The 17,136-nt window shown below is 39.0% G+C and overlaps 1 protein-coding gene across 2 annotated transcripts in view; it reads left to right on the forward strand.

Annotated features, from left to right (window-relative positions):
- The window catches only part of CHN2 (chimerin 2), a 298,376-nt gene that overhangs the window by 263,798 nt on the left and 17,442 nt on the right, over positions 1 to 17,136 (forward strand). For both annotated transcript variants that reach the window (XM_078059407.1, XM_036074482.2), the window contains 2 exons: positions 10,206 to 10,290; positions 14,371 to 14,544. In XM_078059407.1, the coding sequence (XP_077915533.1) occupies positions 10,206 to 10,290; positions 14,371 to 14,544 (259 nt within the window). The remainder of the gene's footprint in view (positions 1 to 10,205; positions 10,291 to 14,370; positions 14,545 to 17,136) is intronic.

A 17,136-nucleotide genomic window follows, 5' to 3' on the forward strand; every position in this document is an offset into this window, starting at 1 on the left:
TGTACTAATGAGTCTGACCCATATCAAGTTCTTAGCTGTTATTAATTTTATATTTTGTTTTATTCCAAAGGACATTCAAAGGGGCTATTCTAAATGACTAAATGGCTGATTCTGGCATGTTAAGTCCCGAGAAATATTCCTTTTGTGTTTTGTGGGGAGAAAAATAAAAGACCAATGATCACTGTACATATTATTTGGGTATTTTTCAAAGTTCTAAGGAGAGGAAACTATTTAGACAGGCATTTTTTTTTTTTTTATTCAGCAAATATGGACCGAGGGCCCGTTATGTGCCAGGCACCACCAGGTACAAGAGAGACCATGGGGACATAAGAATGTGAGCTCTTCTTCTACTGGGCAGCTTTCAACCAGAGTGGTTTTGCTCCCCCAGGGACATCTGGCAGTGTCTGGAGACATTTCTGATCCTCACAACTGGGACATGCTCCTGGGGTATCTAGTAGAGGTCAGAGATGCTGGGAAACATCCTGCAGTGCCCAGCCCAGGCCCCACCACAAGGAGTTACCCAGCCCCCACGTCAATAATGCTGGGGTTGAGGAAACATGCACTAGACAATGGAGGAGCCCTGGAGGTTTTGCCGGGGCGGGGGGTGGGGGTCAGGGCAGTGTCAGAAGAAGGTCAGTGCTGATACCCTCATAAACCCGAGAGGAAGTTAGCACAAGAATCTCTCACTTTATGCAGTTTTTGGGAGATTCCCAGAAAGCTTTGTGGCAATCAGTGTTTTAGACATTAAATCCTATTTTAAAGGTAGTAGGATGGCTGCTGAATAGACAGATCTGGGGGTGAACACCACTCACCCCCAGATTTCTCCCCGGTGGAGAAACCCAGGTCTCTGGCAACATCTGCTAAGCAGGCCTCTCAGGGAAGCCCAGGCTCCTGTCACAGACGGAGCGATTCCCCTTGGCTGTTTCGTTCCCATCTGAAAAGGTTCACTTCAAGGTCAGTATTTCATCTGATCTTGCAAGAGGGAAAAGTCCAAAGTTTAACCTAATTTCTCAGGAGTTCAGTGTCACATGATTATGGGAAAAGCAGTAGATGACAGGAAAGACCCTTGGCTGAGCGCGGGAGGCCCAGCACTGCTGACCCTTCTGGGTGACCCTAGACAAGCTGCCTGCTCTCCAGCCCTTCGGGTAACTCTGGGCAATGACCCCCCCCCAAACCCAGTGACTTGTAGCAGGCAGTGACTTGAGCCACCTCCAGCCCCCTCTTCTGTGCATATATAAAGCAGCTAAGACAAAACTGCCTTTGACCCGAAGAGTCCTTTTCAAATCAAAGTAAAAAAATAAAGTTTATATTATTAATATAAATAATAAAAATCACCAACTGAGGAGATAGGGTTTTAGTTTATACCAGTAACTCTCTATCAGGGTCACTTTGCCCCCTGGGGCACATTTGGCACAGTCTGGAGACATTTGTGGTTGTGCCAGACGAGGGGTGCTGCTGGCATCTAGTGGGGAGACACCGGGGTGCTGCTAAACGTCCTACAATGACAAAGATTTATCCAGCCCAAAATGTTCATAGTGCCCACGTTCAGAAACCTGGATGTACACTGACGCGGAAAAGCAATGTTTCTCAAGTGTAGTGCATCACAAATAGAACCTGGTCTGAGCTGATTACACACTTGGATGGTGTCTACACTGACCCATCAAAACATACTTGTTATGAAACCACCAGGGAATACTGCCTTCCAGATTCAGCAGATGTGAGACAAATAACATCCTGCTCATTTGGAGTCAAGTCAGGGGATACTCGCGAAACGCCTGAGATTTTTCTTGACAACCCTGGCTCTTGTTTTTACTAAGTGGCCATTCCTGGGCTATTTGTCAAACATACCTTATCTCTTGTAATATCATCTTTTTCTCTTTGGTGTGGTTTTGGAATTCCAGGCAGACCATGCCCAGTATAATGGTCTTGGACAGACATTCTTCCTGTCTGGGGTATTTTCTTCCTGTCTAGGGTATTTTAGTTACTGCCCTAGAGTTTGCAAAGTGTTTTTTTTTTTTTTTTTCTGAAAAGATATTCTTGAAAATCAATAAACTTCACAGAATGGAAAAAGCTGATCAGTGATTTTTTCAAGATATGGGGTATTTCACTGGGAGAGTGGCCATCATAACTCAACCCCAAATGAAATGCGTTCAGAGAGTGACCTCAGCATTACATAGAGCCTACTGTTTAGCGATTGTCCTTGTGGACCCAAAAGAAAATTGAACAATATATCAGCCATGAAAATAAACAGTGGCCCATCACAAAGAGGAAATTAGGCACTGGGCCTAAAATAATGTTTAACTAACTTTACGTTCCCCTCAGTCCCCATTTGGTTTTATTTCTGTGGGAATGTGTATTTGTGGGGACAGAGAAGTTATTTGCTATTCAAAAAAATGTCTGTCTGCATTTGTTTAGCTGGAGAAATGAGATCGAAGGCAGTGGGGATATATCAACAAGAAAAGATGTTGGGAAATATGGGCAGGGCTAATAAGCATGAAATGCAATTTTGATATGCATATTTTTTTTTAAATATTGGCAAAATGAAATTTTAGAAAATCTGTAGCTGGCATATCTTGTATTTTTCCTGAAGCATTCAGTAGGCTAGTTTCTATTTTGTCTACGTAAAGTAAACATTACAGCTAGTCTCCAAATTTCTAAATATTTTATTTTCACTTTTACCCCAAAGTATGGAGATATTTCCCATGTGATTTCTTATCCACTGGAGATGATCCAGAAAAAAATTCACCACTCCTTTTTTGCATGACCTGCAAGGAAAGAATGCCTTTCAAAAACCAAGTCCACCCTCACTGGCCTTTGGCTGTGCTGTTTCCTCTTCTTGGAATGTCCTCCCTAAGTCATCTACCACCCCAGTCAACACTACTTCCCCACCAAACTCCATCTTTCCCAGTCTAGTGAACTCCTATCCATCCTTCAAAATTCTGTTCAGTTATCATTTTCCCCAGACTTCTCAGAAAGAATGTATTACAATCTCTATTATACTGCCATAGGATAATTATTTATGTTGCCTGTTGATTCTTGTAGATGAGATAGTTGAGTGCAGGGAGGTCTGTGCCCCTCTGATGTATTTAACTTTATATATCCAAGGACTAGTACAGTGCCAAGTTCAAAGTAGGCAATCAGCATGTAAGTATGGAATAAATGAGTGAATAATGAATGGGTGGATAGGTGGAACCAATTCTCCACATAGGTGTGATTTAGTTCCTGATGTTTCTGCTGTGTACTACTGGTCTGTTTGTCCATCCTGCAGTGTTTTACTTTTTTGTAACTATAGAAGTCTTGATAGATGGTCAGATGTGTTTTCCTACATTCTTTTCCTTACTCAAAATTATTATGGCTAGTCTTTCGGCTTTATTCTTCCATATGGATGTTAGGGCCATCTTGCCAGGTTTTGTGAAAAGCACCATGGAGATTTTGATTGAAATCGGATTGGATTTGTAGATTTTTTTGTAGGATAATTGACATATTTGTAATATTGAGCATTGCTATACATGAATATAGAATATCTCTCTTCTTATTTATGTCCTTAATGTCTTTAGTTATTTTCTAATTATTTTAGATTTTGTTGTAAATGAAGTCTTTAATTTTATTGCTCAGTAAAATGAGTTATTGTTTATGTATAGTAATGCTGCTGATTTCTTCATATTGCTCTTACACGAAGCAAACTTGATGGCCTTTTTCTTCTTTCAATTATATATCTCTTTGTCTTATTTTATTATGCTGGCTAAACTCTGCAGGATAATGTTCAAGAGAAGTATTCATAGACATCCTTATCTTTTTGCTGACTTTAAAGGAAATTATTCTAATGTTTCATTTTTAAATTTGAGGACTATTATGTGTGTATCAGAGATACCTTTAATCATCTATTTTTAGGAGAGTTCCCTCTATGCCTAGTATGCTAAGTGCTATTGTGATGAATGGATGTTGAATTTTATTGATTGTTGGTGTTCTAATTTTTGAAATGATTATGGGGTTTCTCTCTCGATTGTTATTGTAGTGAATACTAGTGATATGTTATCTACCTTAAATTCCTGACATAAGACCCCCCCCCTTGGTCATAACATTTTAAAATAATTATGCTATGTTCAGTAGGATACTTTTTTAGGATTCTTACATTTATGGTCATAATGAAATTGACTTATAATCCTACTTTCATGTTCTTGTATAGTTTTTGAATCAAAATTGTATTCATAAAGCAAATTCTGGACCTTTTCTTCTTTGTTTCTCCTCCAATCTGGAATAGTCTATATTGGTTAGAGATGATTCGTTTGTTAAAGATTTGATAAAACTTGGGGCACCTGGGTGGCTCAGTCGTTTAAGCATCTGCCTTCAGCTCAGGTCGTGATCCCAGGGTCCTGGGATCAAGTCCCATGTCGGGCTCTCTGCTCAGTGGGGAACCTGCTTCTCCCTCTCCCTCTGCCTGCCACTCCCCCTGCTTGTGCTCTCTCTCTCTCTGCCAAATAAATAAATAAAAATCTTTAATTAAAAAAAAGATCTGATAAATTAAGAAAATCATTTGGGACCTTTAACTATTTGAGGGTACAACTTTTACTACAGATGCAATTAATGGATATAATTGAATGTAGGTTTTCTATATTATTTGGGGTCATTTTTATAATTGATATTCTTTAAGAAAATTATCCATGTCACAGAACTTATAATTTTGTTAGTATAAAGCTAGTATTCTCAAGATTTGTATTTCATATCTTCACTGCATTTGCATTATGTTCTCTTTATCACTTGTGTTTTTCTTGATCAATCTTGCCCAAACTTTGCTTATTTTAGAAATCTTTTAAAATCACCTTTTAGTTTTTTTATTTTTTATCTTTTCTTTCTATCTCATTATATTCTGCAATAATCTTTATTATTTTTTGTCTCACTTTGTTATTTGTCTAGCTTCCTAAATAGTATATTTAGCTTGTTAATGTTTAATCTTTATTTTTAATATATGCATTTAAAGTTTCTGTATCCCATAAGGAGTGTTTTGTCTTTCGATACCATATTTCTATTAAGATTTTTTTCTTTGCTGTATTTGTAGAATTATTTTAAATTTCCAAATATATTGGGGTTTGGTTGCTTACTATGTCTTTAATTTTATTGACTGGTAGTCAGAATATAGTATCTATCGTATCAATTCTTTTCTATATGTTGAGGCTTGGTTTGTGGTCAGTTTGTGTAAATATTTCATGTGTTGTTTTAGAAGAGTACATATTCTATAAATTGTTGGGTATGAGGTCCCTTTTATATAATATACCCAGTCTATTAACTTTATCTATTTGATCTATTAATTTCTGTGAATAGATGTTAAAATTGTTATGATTATGGATTTGTCAGTCTCTCCTTGTAATTCTTTCCACTTTTGCTTTATGTTTTTTGAGACCATGTTGTCATGTGCATAACAGCTCAGGATTATTATATCTTTAGGGTAAAATTAAATCTCTAATTATTATGTAATGACCATCTTTATCACTAATAAAGAAAATATATTTTTTATATCAAGATATTTATTTGGGGCTAGCTATTTGCTCTGTATGTTTTTTCTATTCCTTCACTTTCAACATTTCTATTACATTATGTTTTGACTGTATTTCTTGCAAAAGTTTTTTGAATATCTGAAAATTTCTGTCTTTTTTTGATGTTATGGCCACTGATATGATTAGAGATGTATAAGGATTTTTCTTTTTTCTTTTCCCCCTGTACTTACTGTGCTTTTTTATGGCTTTGTTTCCTTCTTTCTTTCTTTTTATTGGCTTGATCAAATCTTTATTTCTTTTTCCGTTACACGTTTTATAGATTCCATCCCACTCTTTCTGCATATACTCAAAATTCTAAAACATGTGTAATTAACTTAAAATCTTCCTCAGTTAATTAGCAGCTCTACTTACATACCCCAAATGATGAGAACCGTAGAATGCTTTAACATTTTTAAGCCCCTCCAATCTCCCATGCCATTTTGTCAATTTGTTTTTAAGTCCCCTGAAATTAGTCATCTTATTGTCTTATGCAGACAGAGCTTGATTAGATCGAACCCTGTTGCCAATTTCTTGCTCAACATGGCTTCTTGAATCCTATTCTTTCCCACTAGGTTCAAAATGCTTCCTACAGATATATATATCCCATTGTATTTCTCTGAGTGAGGATCTGTGAGTGAACACTCTTGGCGTTTGTCTGGAAAATATCTTTACTTCATCCTCACTCTTGAATGGTAATTAGCTGGGTATAGAAGTTAGGTTGGCAGTAATTTTCTCTGAGCACTTTGCTGAAATTTTTCCATAATCTACTAGCTTCTTTTTGTTGAAGAGAACTGTTTTCATCATAATTGCTGTCCTTTTGTAAAAATAACCTGTTGGGGTTTTTTTGGTCTTGGGGGTTTTTTGTCTGTTTGTTTTTTGGGGGTTTTTTTGTTTTTCTTTTTGTTTTAGGATTTTGCTTGTCCTTTGGTATTCTGCAGTTTCTATATAATCTATATAGGTTAGATTATTTTTTAATTTACCAGGTTTGAGACTCACTTAGCTTTTCTGAATCTGAAGATGTGCTTTTACTAATTCTAGAAAGATCTCAACTGTTTCTCTTTTTGACTTTGCTATATGACACAAAGCCCAGCACCTCTCAGGTTTTCAAGATCATCACTCCTTCACTTCCTTCTCTTCTTCATTTCCAGTCTCTTGTACATATTGCATCAATTCCATCCACCAGTGAACATGCCCTAATATCTCCCATCGTTTATTAAAAAAAAAAAGTTCTCCCTTATCTCCATATCTCCCTGGAGCTATTTCATTGCTCTGCTGGACATCATAGCCAAATTTCTTGACAAACTTGCCTACACATTTCTCCACTTCCATACCTCCCATTTATTCTTCATGTCACTTAAGTATGACTTTTGACGTCACCGATCCAAAGAGACTGTGCTTGCCAAGGTTACTAATAACTTCATGTGTCTGAATCAGTGTTCAGTCCTCATTTAACTGGACCTCTTCCCAGAATCGAACAAGGTTGACTACTCCTTCCCTAAAATACTCTTTACCTTTTGGCTTCTAAAGCACTTGACTCTTGCTTCTAAGTGTTGGAGCACAGAGGACTTGGGTTGAGCTCTATTTTCTTCATTTTCTACCCTCTATCCCTAATAGTTTTTATCCATTTACACAATTTTAAGTACCATTTATTCATCAGGGGTGGCCAAATGTGTACCTCCAACCCTCTCTCCTCCTCTGAGATGTTGAATTATATGTGAATTCCTGCTTGAGCTCAACACATTTAAGTTTAAACTGACCAGAGCTGAATTCTTGAATTTTTCCCCCAAATAGTGTCTTCCTTATCTCAGCAAATGTCATCACCATCCACCTGTTTCTAAAGCTAGAATCTAGAAGTCATTCTTCATTCCTTTTTCCCTCAAAGATCCACATTTATTCTATTATAAAGTCTTATGAATTCTGTCTTAAAAATATGTCTCTCTTTAAAAAAAAAAGAGGGAGGTGGCGCCTGGGTGGCTCAGTTGGTTAAGCGACTGCCTTCGGCTCAGGTCATGATCCTGGGGTCCTGGGATCGAGTCCCACATCAGGATCCCCCTGCTCTGCGAGGAGGCTGCTTCTCCCTCTGCCTCTGCCTGCCACTCCCCCTGTTTGTGCTCTCTCTTTCTGTGTCAAATAAATAAATAAAATCTTAAAAAAAAAAAAAATGCCTCAAATCCATCCACTTCCCATCTCCAACTCCAGCCCCCTAATCTTGGCCTCTATCCTTTCTGAACCAGAAACTACTAACTAGTTTCCGAATCTCCTTCACTATGAATATTCTCCCATCTGTTTTCAACATGGTGATCAGAATATCTTTTTTTTTAATCATCTTTCTACTTAATATCCTTCAAGAGCTTCTTATTGGACCTAGATTAAAAGAAAATCTATGCTCATTAATAAAACCTTCAAGGCCCTTTCCTACCTCCAACCTCAGCCAGGTTCTCTCCCCTCACTCTGGTGTTCTGGCCCCCCTGGCCTTCTCATTCCTCAGTCACACCAAACTCTTTTGCTCCTGCAAGACCTCTGTAGATTCCTTCTGCCCGGAATGCTCTCCAACCCTGCCTCTACCAGATTGGCTTTTCCCCTCCTTCAAGCAGCATGAAGTCACTTTCCAAGAGAAGCTTTTCTGACCACTGTGGATAACATTGGGGCCTCTCTTAAGTCTCTCTAGTAGCAAACTTTTTTTTTTCTTTTATATCCCTTTCCACACACTTTTTTCCTCTCTTTTGGAGTTGTATGATTTGATTTGATTTGATTGATCTTGTGATTTCAACAGTATATTAACCATCAACTTTGTTGCCATAATTAGCCAGCACCATCCCTTTAGTGCCTTTCTAGTAAAATAATATTAAGAAATCTTTGATTGCTAAATTTAGAAAATCTTCAACTACCAACAGAACCCCTTACTGAGGGATTCTTTAAGGACCACGTTTAATCTGAGCAGGCCTCTAAATGAACCCTCGCATCTTGGCTCTGTGCAAGTACAAGAGCTCCCTGGGATAGATTCTCTGCATTCCTACAAGGCGCTTTGTCGTATCTAAGCGCCGCTTCCTTACAGCACAATTACCCATTTTTAGTAAAAACAATTCTGAGAGGTTTTTTTTTTTTCCATTGTTTTTCAAAGCAGAAATAGTATACTGGACAGTTTGCATGTGACAAACTAAAAAACCAAAACTTAGTTCAGTTGTGTAGAAACCATGGTCGTAAGTTGTTCTTTTTGATTTTTTAACTTGCTCACTCTGTCGGCCTTTACAAATCTATAAGTTCCAGGAAGAGGGAACCAGGTCTGTTTTGTCTGCCACTTCATGTATATACAATTAGTGGTATATATAAAGAAAGACCTCAAAGTGATGCTTTTTTTGTTTTAAGTAGAGCTCTGATGAGCACCTTCCCAAATTGTACCCACAGTTGTGATCCTCGTATTTTTTGTGTTAATTAAAACTAGCATACTGAGTCACTGAAGTCTACCTCTGAAGCTAAAAATACACTGTATGTTAAGTAATTGAATTTCAATGAAAAAAAATTAAAATTTTAAAAAAATAGCAGACTGGCCTCCCAGTCTTTTAAAAAAGATAATGTTGTCTGTATTTCTTTTATTTGTTAATGGAGGCTTAAAACTTTGAAAGTCCTTAGTAATGTCTCATAATATTTTAATTTTGTAAAAATTCAGAACATTTTCACATGGGTTTGTATGTCTCCAAGTAGACTGCCTGTGGTAGTTTCTGGCTTACAATGGCCACATTTGCTTTCAAGGAATCTCCTAGTTCTGTGTCTTGAAGCTCACTGGTGCCAGAGAACATGTATTTTTGTTTTGTTTTGTTTTTGTTTTAAATCATGACTTAATACATGGCCTAGTCATAAGAGGACCTGTACCTGAATATTTAGAGATAAAGCCATCCTTACTTCATAATATTCAAAATATTTAACTGGCTGGGACACCAACCAATGAGACTCGCATCTGGGCCAATCAGAAAGGACTTTCAAGTTACACACGCATAGGCCTCACCTGGCATGCTGAATCCAGACCCTGTCTCTGGGGAAGGCAATTCTATAGACCCTATCAGTAGCCTTCATGTCAGCCAACTCCCTCACTTTTTTTAAATGCCTGTTTTTTTGGTTTTAGGTTTGTTTTTGTTGTTGGGTTTTTTGTTTTTTGTTTTTTGTTTTTTGGAAGTGGCTCGAAGCCTTGGAACCTTCTAATTTTCCTTTAATCATGTCTTATTTATACCTGTCTGGATATTCTACACATGGAACAACTTTGGTCAAAAGGATGCAATAATTGAGTTCTGCCTTCCAGAACTTGCAGAGCTAAATGCAGGTTATGGTGACCAGCCCAGGCTATCTTGGGTTTGTCCACACAGTGCCTTGTTTGGGGTGGTGAGAGTCTCATTCCTTAGCTGATGGCATGGCCCTATAATCTTACTGTTGCTCCACATTCCTTTCTGACTCTGGCCTGGGGCATGGTGGATTGGTAGAGGATTTTCAGAGATCAAAGCATATCTCTGTTTTCTCCGGTCTGTTTGTAACTCCACCTCACTGGAAAGAAAAGGCCCAGTGAGGGATGCTCACTCCCACTGAAGTGTTTGTTTCTTGACATCATCTATGTGTTTCATGTCTAAGTCCACCTCCCTTCAAATAACTGAATTTTCTGACATTTTTCTTCTTTTTGGATCACAGGTCCACACATTCCGAGGCCCGCACTGGTGTGAATACTGTGCCAACTTTATGTGGGGGCTCATCGCCCAAGGGGTTCGGTGCTCAGGTAGACACAGAACTTTCTTCATCCTTTTCCATTTATATAAAGTGACATAATGTTGAGCTGGAGATCATTTCTCCAGAGTTAGGAAATAGATCCAGATTAGCTCAAAAGTCTAGCTTTCTGAAAGGTTCAAGTCATCTTCTCAGCTTAATGGAGAGACTGTTCTAGGTGTCTGCTGGAATGAAAAGGAATATCACGTTTATGCAAGAAAAGAAAAAAAACCCAAGCAAGTACATTTCCTTATGCACCTACCTGCCACCCAAAAGAGGCAGCAGTCCTTAAAAGAAAAAGAAATCAATTCCAATGGCACGGCAAAGATAGAAAAACCACATTTCTTTCCCATCCCCCACTTTACCACAAAAGGCAAGGCATGAAATTAGAAATACTGGTGAACCTTTGCCACACACCAGGCATTGAGCTAAGCACTTTCTATTTATCATGCCATTTAGTCTCACCAACAGACCTTAAAGACATGCAATTATTCTCCCCACTGAACAGATGAAGAAACTGAGGCTTAGAGGTAGTTGTTAGTAACTCTTGGCCACATAGTGGTAAGCGGTGGAAAATTGATTCAGCTCCAGAACACATGCTTAGAACTTTTCTGCTATCAGATTAGCTGTGCAACTAAAGACCTTGATTGGATATCACATATTTTCAAAGCACTTTGAAACCTTAGGTGTTTTTCCACCTAGAACTGGATGCCCACACCCAGTGCTAACAGCACATAACACATCTTACTAAAATACAGCTAACAAAAGAGCAAAGAATTGCCAAACTAATGTGTAACTGGGCTTCTTAATTCATCTCACCACACTTTCTCTGGCAAGCAGTCCTGGCCAGGAGCAAGAATAGCCTCCTGTGGTATACTGATTGGGTTTCTACCAACACCGTGACTGATTTCTTCCTTGCTACTAGGGTATGGTTTTTTAAAACAATTCTTAGGAAGCATTTAAAATAAAATAAGCTAATGACACTACATTAAGATAATCTACTTCGCCATAATGCCCATTTTGGTTCACAGGACTGTGGGACTTTAAATCCTTTCTCTGCTCAGAAGGGGCTACCTTAGCTTCCACTGGGTAGATACAGCAATCACCGGTGGTGGTACCTGGATGGGTCAAGTAGTGCTTGTGTATGTGGTTTAAAGCTACCTGCCCCCATCACAGATCCATGAGACAAGCAGCAAACAGGCTCAGAGGCAGCCTGTCCAGGAATGTTCCGGATACTCCAATTAACACAAAAGACTTACTCACCTGGGAGTTACAAAGCATCTCACGGCTCAACCACTGAGTAAAGCAGTAGACTATCTGAATCACCCAGTGGTCATTAATTCAGTCTGTCCAGATTATACCTACTAGAAATATCCTAATTGCTGGTGTTATCCAATTTGAGTAGCAAATCAGTCCAAAGTCAATATTATGAGAACAAAACTCTGGAATTTACATTAGCTGTGAATAGCAATTTTCTCTGGGATAAAAAGGTTTTTGTTTTTTCTGGTTTTTTTAATAAAACATATTCTGAGGTTATGTTAATATTCTCCAATGGCAACTGTTTGGCCTCATATTTCTTCTGAGCAGCAGGAAAATTGAAACCTGATCATTAAAGGTTAGGAATAGCCATCGCTGCCTCTCAACTCTCTGTATTTTACATATTTTAACTATTTTTTAAATGAATAGTCTTTATTTATAGCATATGGAATTGTAGTAGTTTGCACATATTGAATAATTTTATATATTATAAAACATTTTAATTTTAATAAAATGTCAGTATTTAACTCTACAGAAACACACTGTCACTTCAGATCTTCAAATGAAGTTTATAAGGAAATTTAAAATAGAATTATCACATAATCCAGCAATTCCACTTCTGGGTCTATACCCAAAAGAACTGAAAGCAGGCACTGAAACAGACATTTGTACACCTGTGTTTATAACAGCATTATTCACAGGAGCCAAAAGCTGGAAGCAACCCGAGTGTCCATCAATAGATAAACAAAATGTGGTATATCAATACTGTGGGATACCATCCAGCCTTAAAAAGGAAGGAAATCCTGTCATATCCTGTAATATTAATGAACCTTAAGGACATCATAAAAAGTGAAATAAGCCAGTCACAAAAGGACAAATGCTAATGATTCCACTTATATGAGATATCTACAGGAGTCAAATTCGTAGGAATAGAAAGTAGAATGTGGTTGCCAGGGGCAAGAGGGAGGAGGGTCTGGGGAGTTATTGTTTAATGACTGGAGTTTCAGTTTTGGAAGATGAAGGTTCTGGAGATGGATGGTGGTGACAGTTGCACACACGTGAAGGTACTTAATGCCTCTGAACTGTACACTGAGAAATGGTTAAAATGGTGAATTTTATGTTATGTATATTTGATCACAACTTTAAAAAATTATTTTAAGTGAAGTTTATAAGAATGTAATAAAACTTACTAGTGAAATAACGAGAATAGCTGGCCGGGTATCCTTATATTTTCTCACATATTTGCTGTTTCTTTTATTTTACTTGCATGTAGTTTTCACCACACTTCAGAGTTTAGAGACTAATTTAGTTGATCCTTATGATAACCCTAGGAGTAGATGCTATTATCATCCTTATTTTATAAAAGAGGATCCAAACAAGAAAACAAACCAGTTCTATTTGGTTCAATTTGCCCAAATTTACAACTACAAATTGATCTATCAAAATACTTTTGAAGTTTACTTGAGCTTTGTTGAATTTCTCATGTTGATAAAGCCAAGATGATTTAGAACTGGTTTTTTCTTTGTAAGGAGGGTAGGCAGAGAGAACTCAGCCTAAAAATTACATGAAAATCATAGAATGATTTTCAAAAATCATTTTTGATGATTTTATAAAAGTTTAGATTTTCTCAAATCCTTGATGTGGTTAAGTGCTTTTTTGTTAAACAGCTGATTACGATATTCATTATTATATGTGTATTATATATATATATATATGTTTTGAATAGATAGTACATCAACTTTGAACAGCTTAAGCATTAAATTTTTATTTTCCAAAATCCAGACTGTGTCTTGTTATTTTTTTTTTTTAAGATTTTATTTATTTATTTGAGAGAGAGAGAATGAGAGACAGATAGCAAGAGAGGGAAGAGGGTCAGAGGGAGAAGCAGACCCTCCGCTGAGCAGGGAGCCCGATGCGGGACTCGATCCCGGGACTCCAGGATCATGACCTGAGCCGAAGGCAGTCGCTTAACCAACTGAGCCACCAGGCGCCCTAGACTGTGTCTTGTTATTGTTAGAGAAATTCTGTCAGTGGATACCAACTGCTAACAAGGCTTTTAATGTGTTCATTGAACTTAAAAGTACCTTATAAGCTTTGGATCTTGATATGAGCTTTATAAATAATTACTCTAATCACCACATTACATGGCATTGTCCTAAATTGTAAACTCTCAGGTACTCCCACCAGTATCTCGTTAGACATTATTTCCACTCACAGGTGTCAAAATAAGGCAAGTAGAAAGAAAAATGGTCCACCCAAACTGCCCAACAAGGGGAAGGTCCTGGAAACTATGGGCAACTCTCCAGGAAAAGGGAAGAAGAGGCCAATGGTCATGGGTCCCTCAGACCAAAGATTAAAGATTCCTACAGAGAGAGTAATCATGTTTTCCACTAAAGGAGAATCCAGGACTTTAGAAAAACAACCTAGCAAAAGTCTTAGGTACCCTTTATGAGCCAAGACTAGCTCTGGGAATCCAAACCCAAACATCCACATGTGGACCAAAGGTTCCAAGTCCCAAAAGAGGGAAAAAAAAAAAAAAAAACAAAACCCTACAAACAACCTAGCTAATCACCAAAACTATCTCAGAGAAATGTTCTATTCTTATGGTCCAGCAACAGAAAAAGCTAAATGAGAAAAGGGGAATTATTTAAGTTTTGTGAGTAAAGATGGATTTCATACTCAGCTTGTGGAGAGTATCACCTCTAAATGGGAGAGATGTTCCAGAAAGATACAGCAAACCCTTGGGTGTTTTCAGTTTTATTTTTGGTAACATATAATTTGGGTTGGGCTTTTACAAAAGGGCCGGGCAAGGCTAATGTGGCTTCTTTGTTTACAGACTGTGGATTGAACGTACACAAACAGTGTTCCAAGCACGTTCCCAATGATTGTCAACCTGATCTCAAGAGGATCAAGAAGGTGTACTGTTGTGACCTCACAACACTTGTAAAGGCTCACAACACTCAGAGACCCATGGTGGTAGACATATGCATACGGGAAATTGAAGCAAGAGGTTTGGAAAAGACTCCTTATTTTAGTGATTTTGTTTTTATTGTTTGTTCTTACTGTTGTCAAGGAAACTTTCTTATAATTGTTAAATTGACTCTCTCTCCACTATTGATGTTGGGGAAACATTCTGACCCAGAGCACACACACACACACATACACACACACACACACATAAGCTAAGTCCAGCCAACTACATTAGTTTCTGTTTTGTACCTAAACCTTGCATGTATGCATCCAACACATGTTTGCTAAGCGTTTATTATGTGTTACACATTGAGGATATGAAAGTCACAGTTCTTACCTTCCAGAAATTCATATTGCAGTATGCAGAATCAGAGGGGTAAATAAATAAATGTTATGGGTGTGTGTGTTCAAAACACCATGGAGTCACAGAGGAAGACATTTTAATGTTATTTGAAGACAATAGAGTTTATGGCAGAGACGAGGTTTGAATTGAGTCTTTAAAAAAAAAAGATTTTATTTATTTATTTGACAGAGAGAGACACAGCGAGAGAGGGAACACAAGCAGGGGGAGTGGGAGAGGGAGAAGCGATACGGGGCTCGATCCCAGGACCCCGGGATCATGACCTGAGCCAAAGGCAGATGCCCAATAACTGAGCCACCCAGGTGCCCCTGAATTGAGTCTTAAAAAGTGATCCCATTAAATAAGATAAAGAAACTGCTGGTCAATACATACATTTTCTACCATAGAGAAATTCACTGCTAGTATTGGTTCTGTTTATTTCAAAGAGAGTTAAAAGATTAAAAAAGTCTATGCAATGAAAAATCAAGAAGGCACAGAAGAGGGGCGCCTGAGTGGCTCAGTCAGTTAAGCGTCCGACTCTTGATTTCAGCTCAGGTCGTGATCTTGGGGACGTGGGATCAAGCCCTGCATTAGGCTCCGCTCAGTAGGGAGTCTGCTTGAGATTCTCTCTCTCCCTCTCCCTCTGCCCCTCCCAACCACATACTCTCTCTCTCTCTCAAGTAAATAACTAAATCTTTTTTTTTAAAGATTTATTCACTTTAGAGAGAGAGCGAGCAAGCAAGCAATCGGGGGAGGGGCAGAAGGAGAGAGAATTCTGAAGCCAGCTCTGTGCCAAGTGCGGAGCCTCATGTAGGGCTCGATCCCGGGAGCCCGAGACCGTGACCTGAGGCGAAATCAAGAGTTGGCAGCTCAACCAACTGAGCCATCCAGGAGCCGCAATAAATAAATATTTTTAAAAAAGAAGAAGAAGGCGCAGAAAATAGAAACATTTCAATGAGAAGGTTCTTCACAGTAGGCTTGAGTCACCTTTCTTTTATCTGTGCTCTGTTTGGCTACTCTTCAGTATCAAAGTGTTCAGTGTGGTGGTGGATCGAGTCTGGTTGGGGAGAATGGGGATTGCTGGATATAACTTGGATAATTGGACCATGTGTAAAGCCCAGAGGCTTTAACCATTTTGACCAGGTAGGCACTCTGCTATAGTTGGTATTCATTATTGCGTCCAAACTGCGCAATGTATTCTACAGATATTTATGCATCGGTTAACTGTTCCATTCTTTCCAAAACAAAACAAAAGAAGGCATTATAAGCTTGTTATCCCAAGCCTTTTAGAGATAGGAAATCATTCCCTTTTCCGTGCAGGATGAAAACTAGAGCTATTCTGTTCCCTTAAGACTGTCCCATTTCATCTCAAATTGTAAGAAGAGCCTGCTGCCTTTGGACCACTGTGCCTGTCAGGGTTTGGTGGGCGCTTTGGGATCTGGTGAAGGTATTGCTGCAGGGGCTGAGCTGGGTAAGAGTTGAGAAGGGGTGCCCTGACTCCGGGTGAGTAGCTGGGAAAAGTATCCCTGGCTCCTGTTGTTTAGAGGGCTCTGCAATTTGGGGTCAGGTCATCAGCCTCTCTGGAGCCTCAACTCAGGACCTCGGCTTCCCTGGAGAAGCTGCGACCATCCCACGGTGATCCTCATCGGAGGCGACTGATAACTCTGGCAAAGTTACCACCGTGTCTGATGTCTGCTGTGTCCATGGGGAGCACAGCACAAAGCATGCCTAGTACAAGAGCTAGAATAGAGCAGAGCAGAAATTTTTGCCAGGGGAGTCAGAGCAAAGGGATTGGAGCTGCACATGTGAGCGGAATCAGAGAATGGGCTGGAAGAAATTCACATGACTCCCATCCCCAGCTTCATTGCCACCTCTGCCAAAGTCTTACCTCATCTTCCATCCCTGGCAAATTCCTTATTGTTCTGCAAAGGCTCTTTCATGGCCATTTGTTTCTGCATGATGTGGCAGAACGAAAAGATCACGGACGTGGAATTAGACTCCCAGCCCGGTCTCACACTCACAGTGGCGTGACCTTGGCCAAGTTACCTGCTCCATTTGAATATGTTTCCTCACCCATAAAGTGAATGGAATCAGTCATAAGGTGGCTGCGAGGGTTAAAATGAGCTGATCCATATAAATGACCTAGCACGGGGCCCAACATATAGGACTCAGCCTATGTTATTCCTTTTGCCTTTTCTTGGAATGACCACCTAGCCTAACTCCACCTCCGAATGCGTCTGTCTGCCACCTGACTTCACCCACTGACTTCAACCATTCACTCAGTGCTGTCAC

Source organism: Halichoerus grypus, chromosome 12 (genome assembly GCF_964656455.1).
Source record: "Halichoerus grypus chromosome 12, mHalGry1.hap1.1, whole genome shotgun sequence".
Lineage (NCBI taxonomy): Eukaryota > Metazoa > Chordata > Mammalia > Carnivora > Phocidae > Halichoerus > Halichoerus grypus.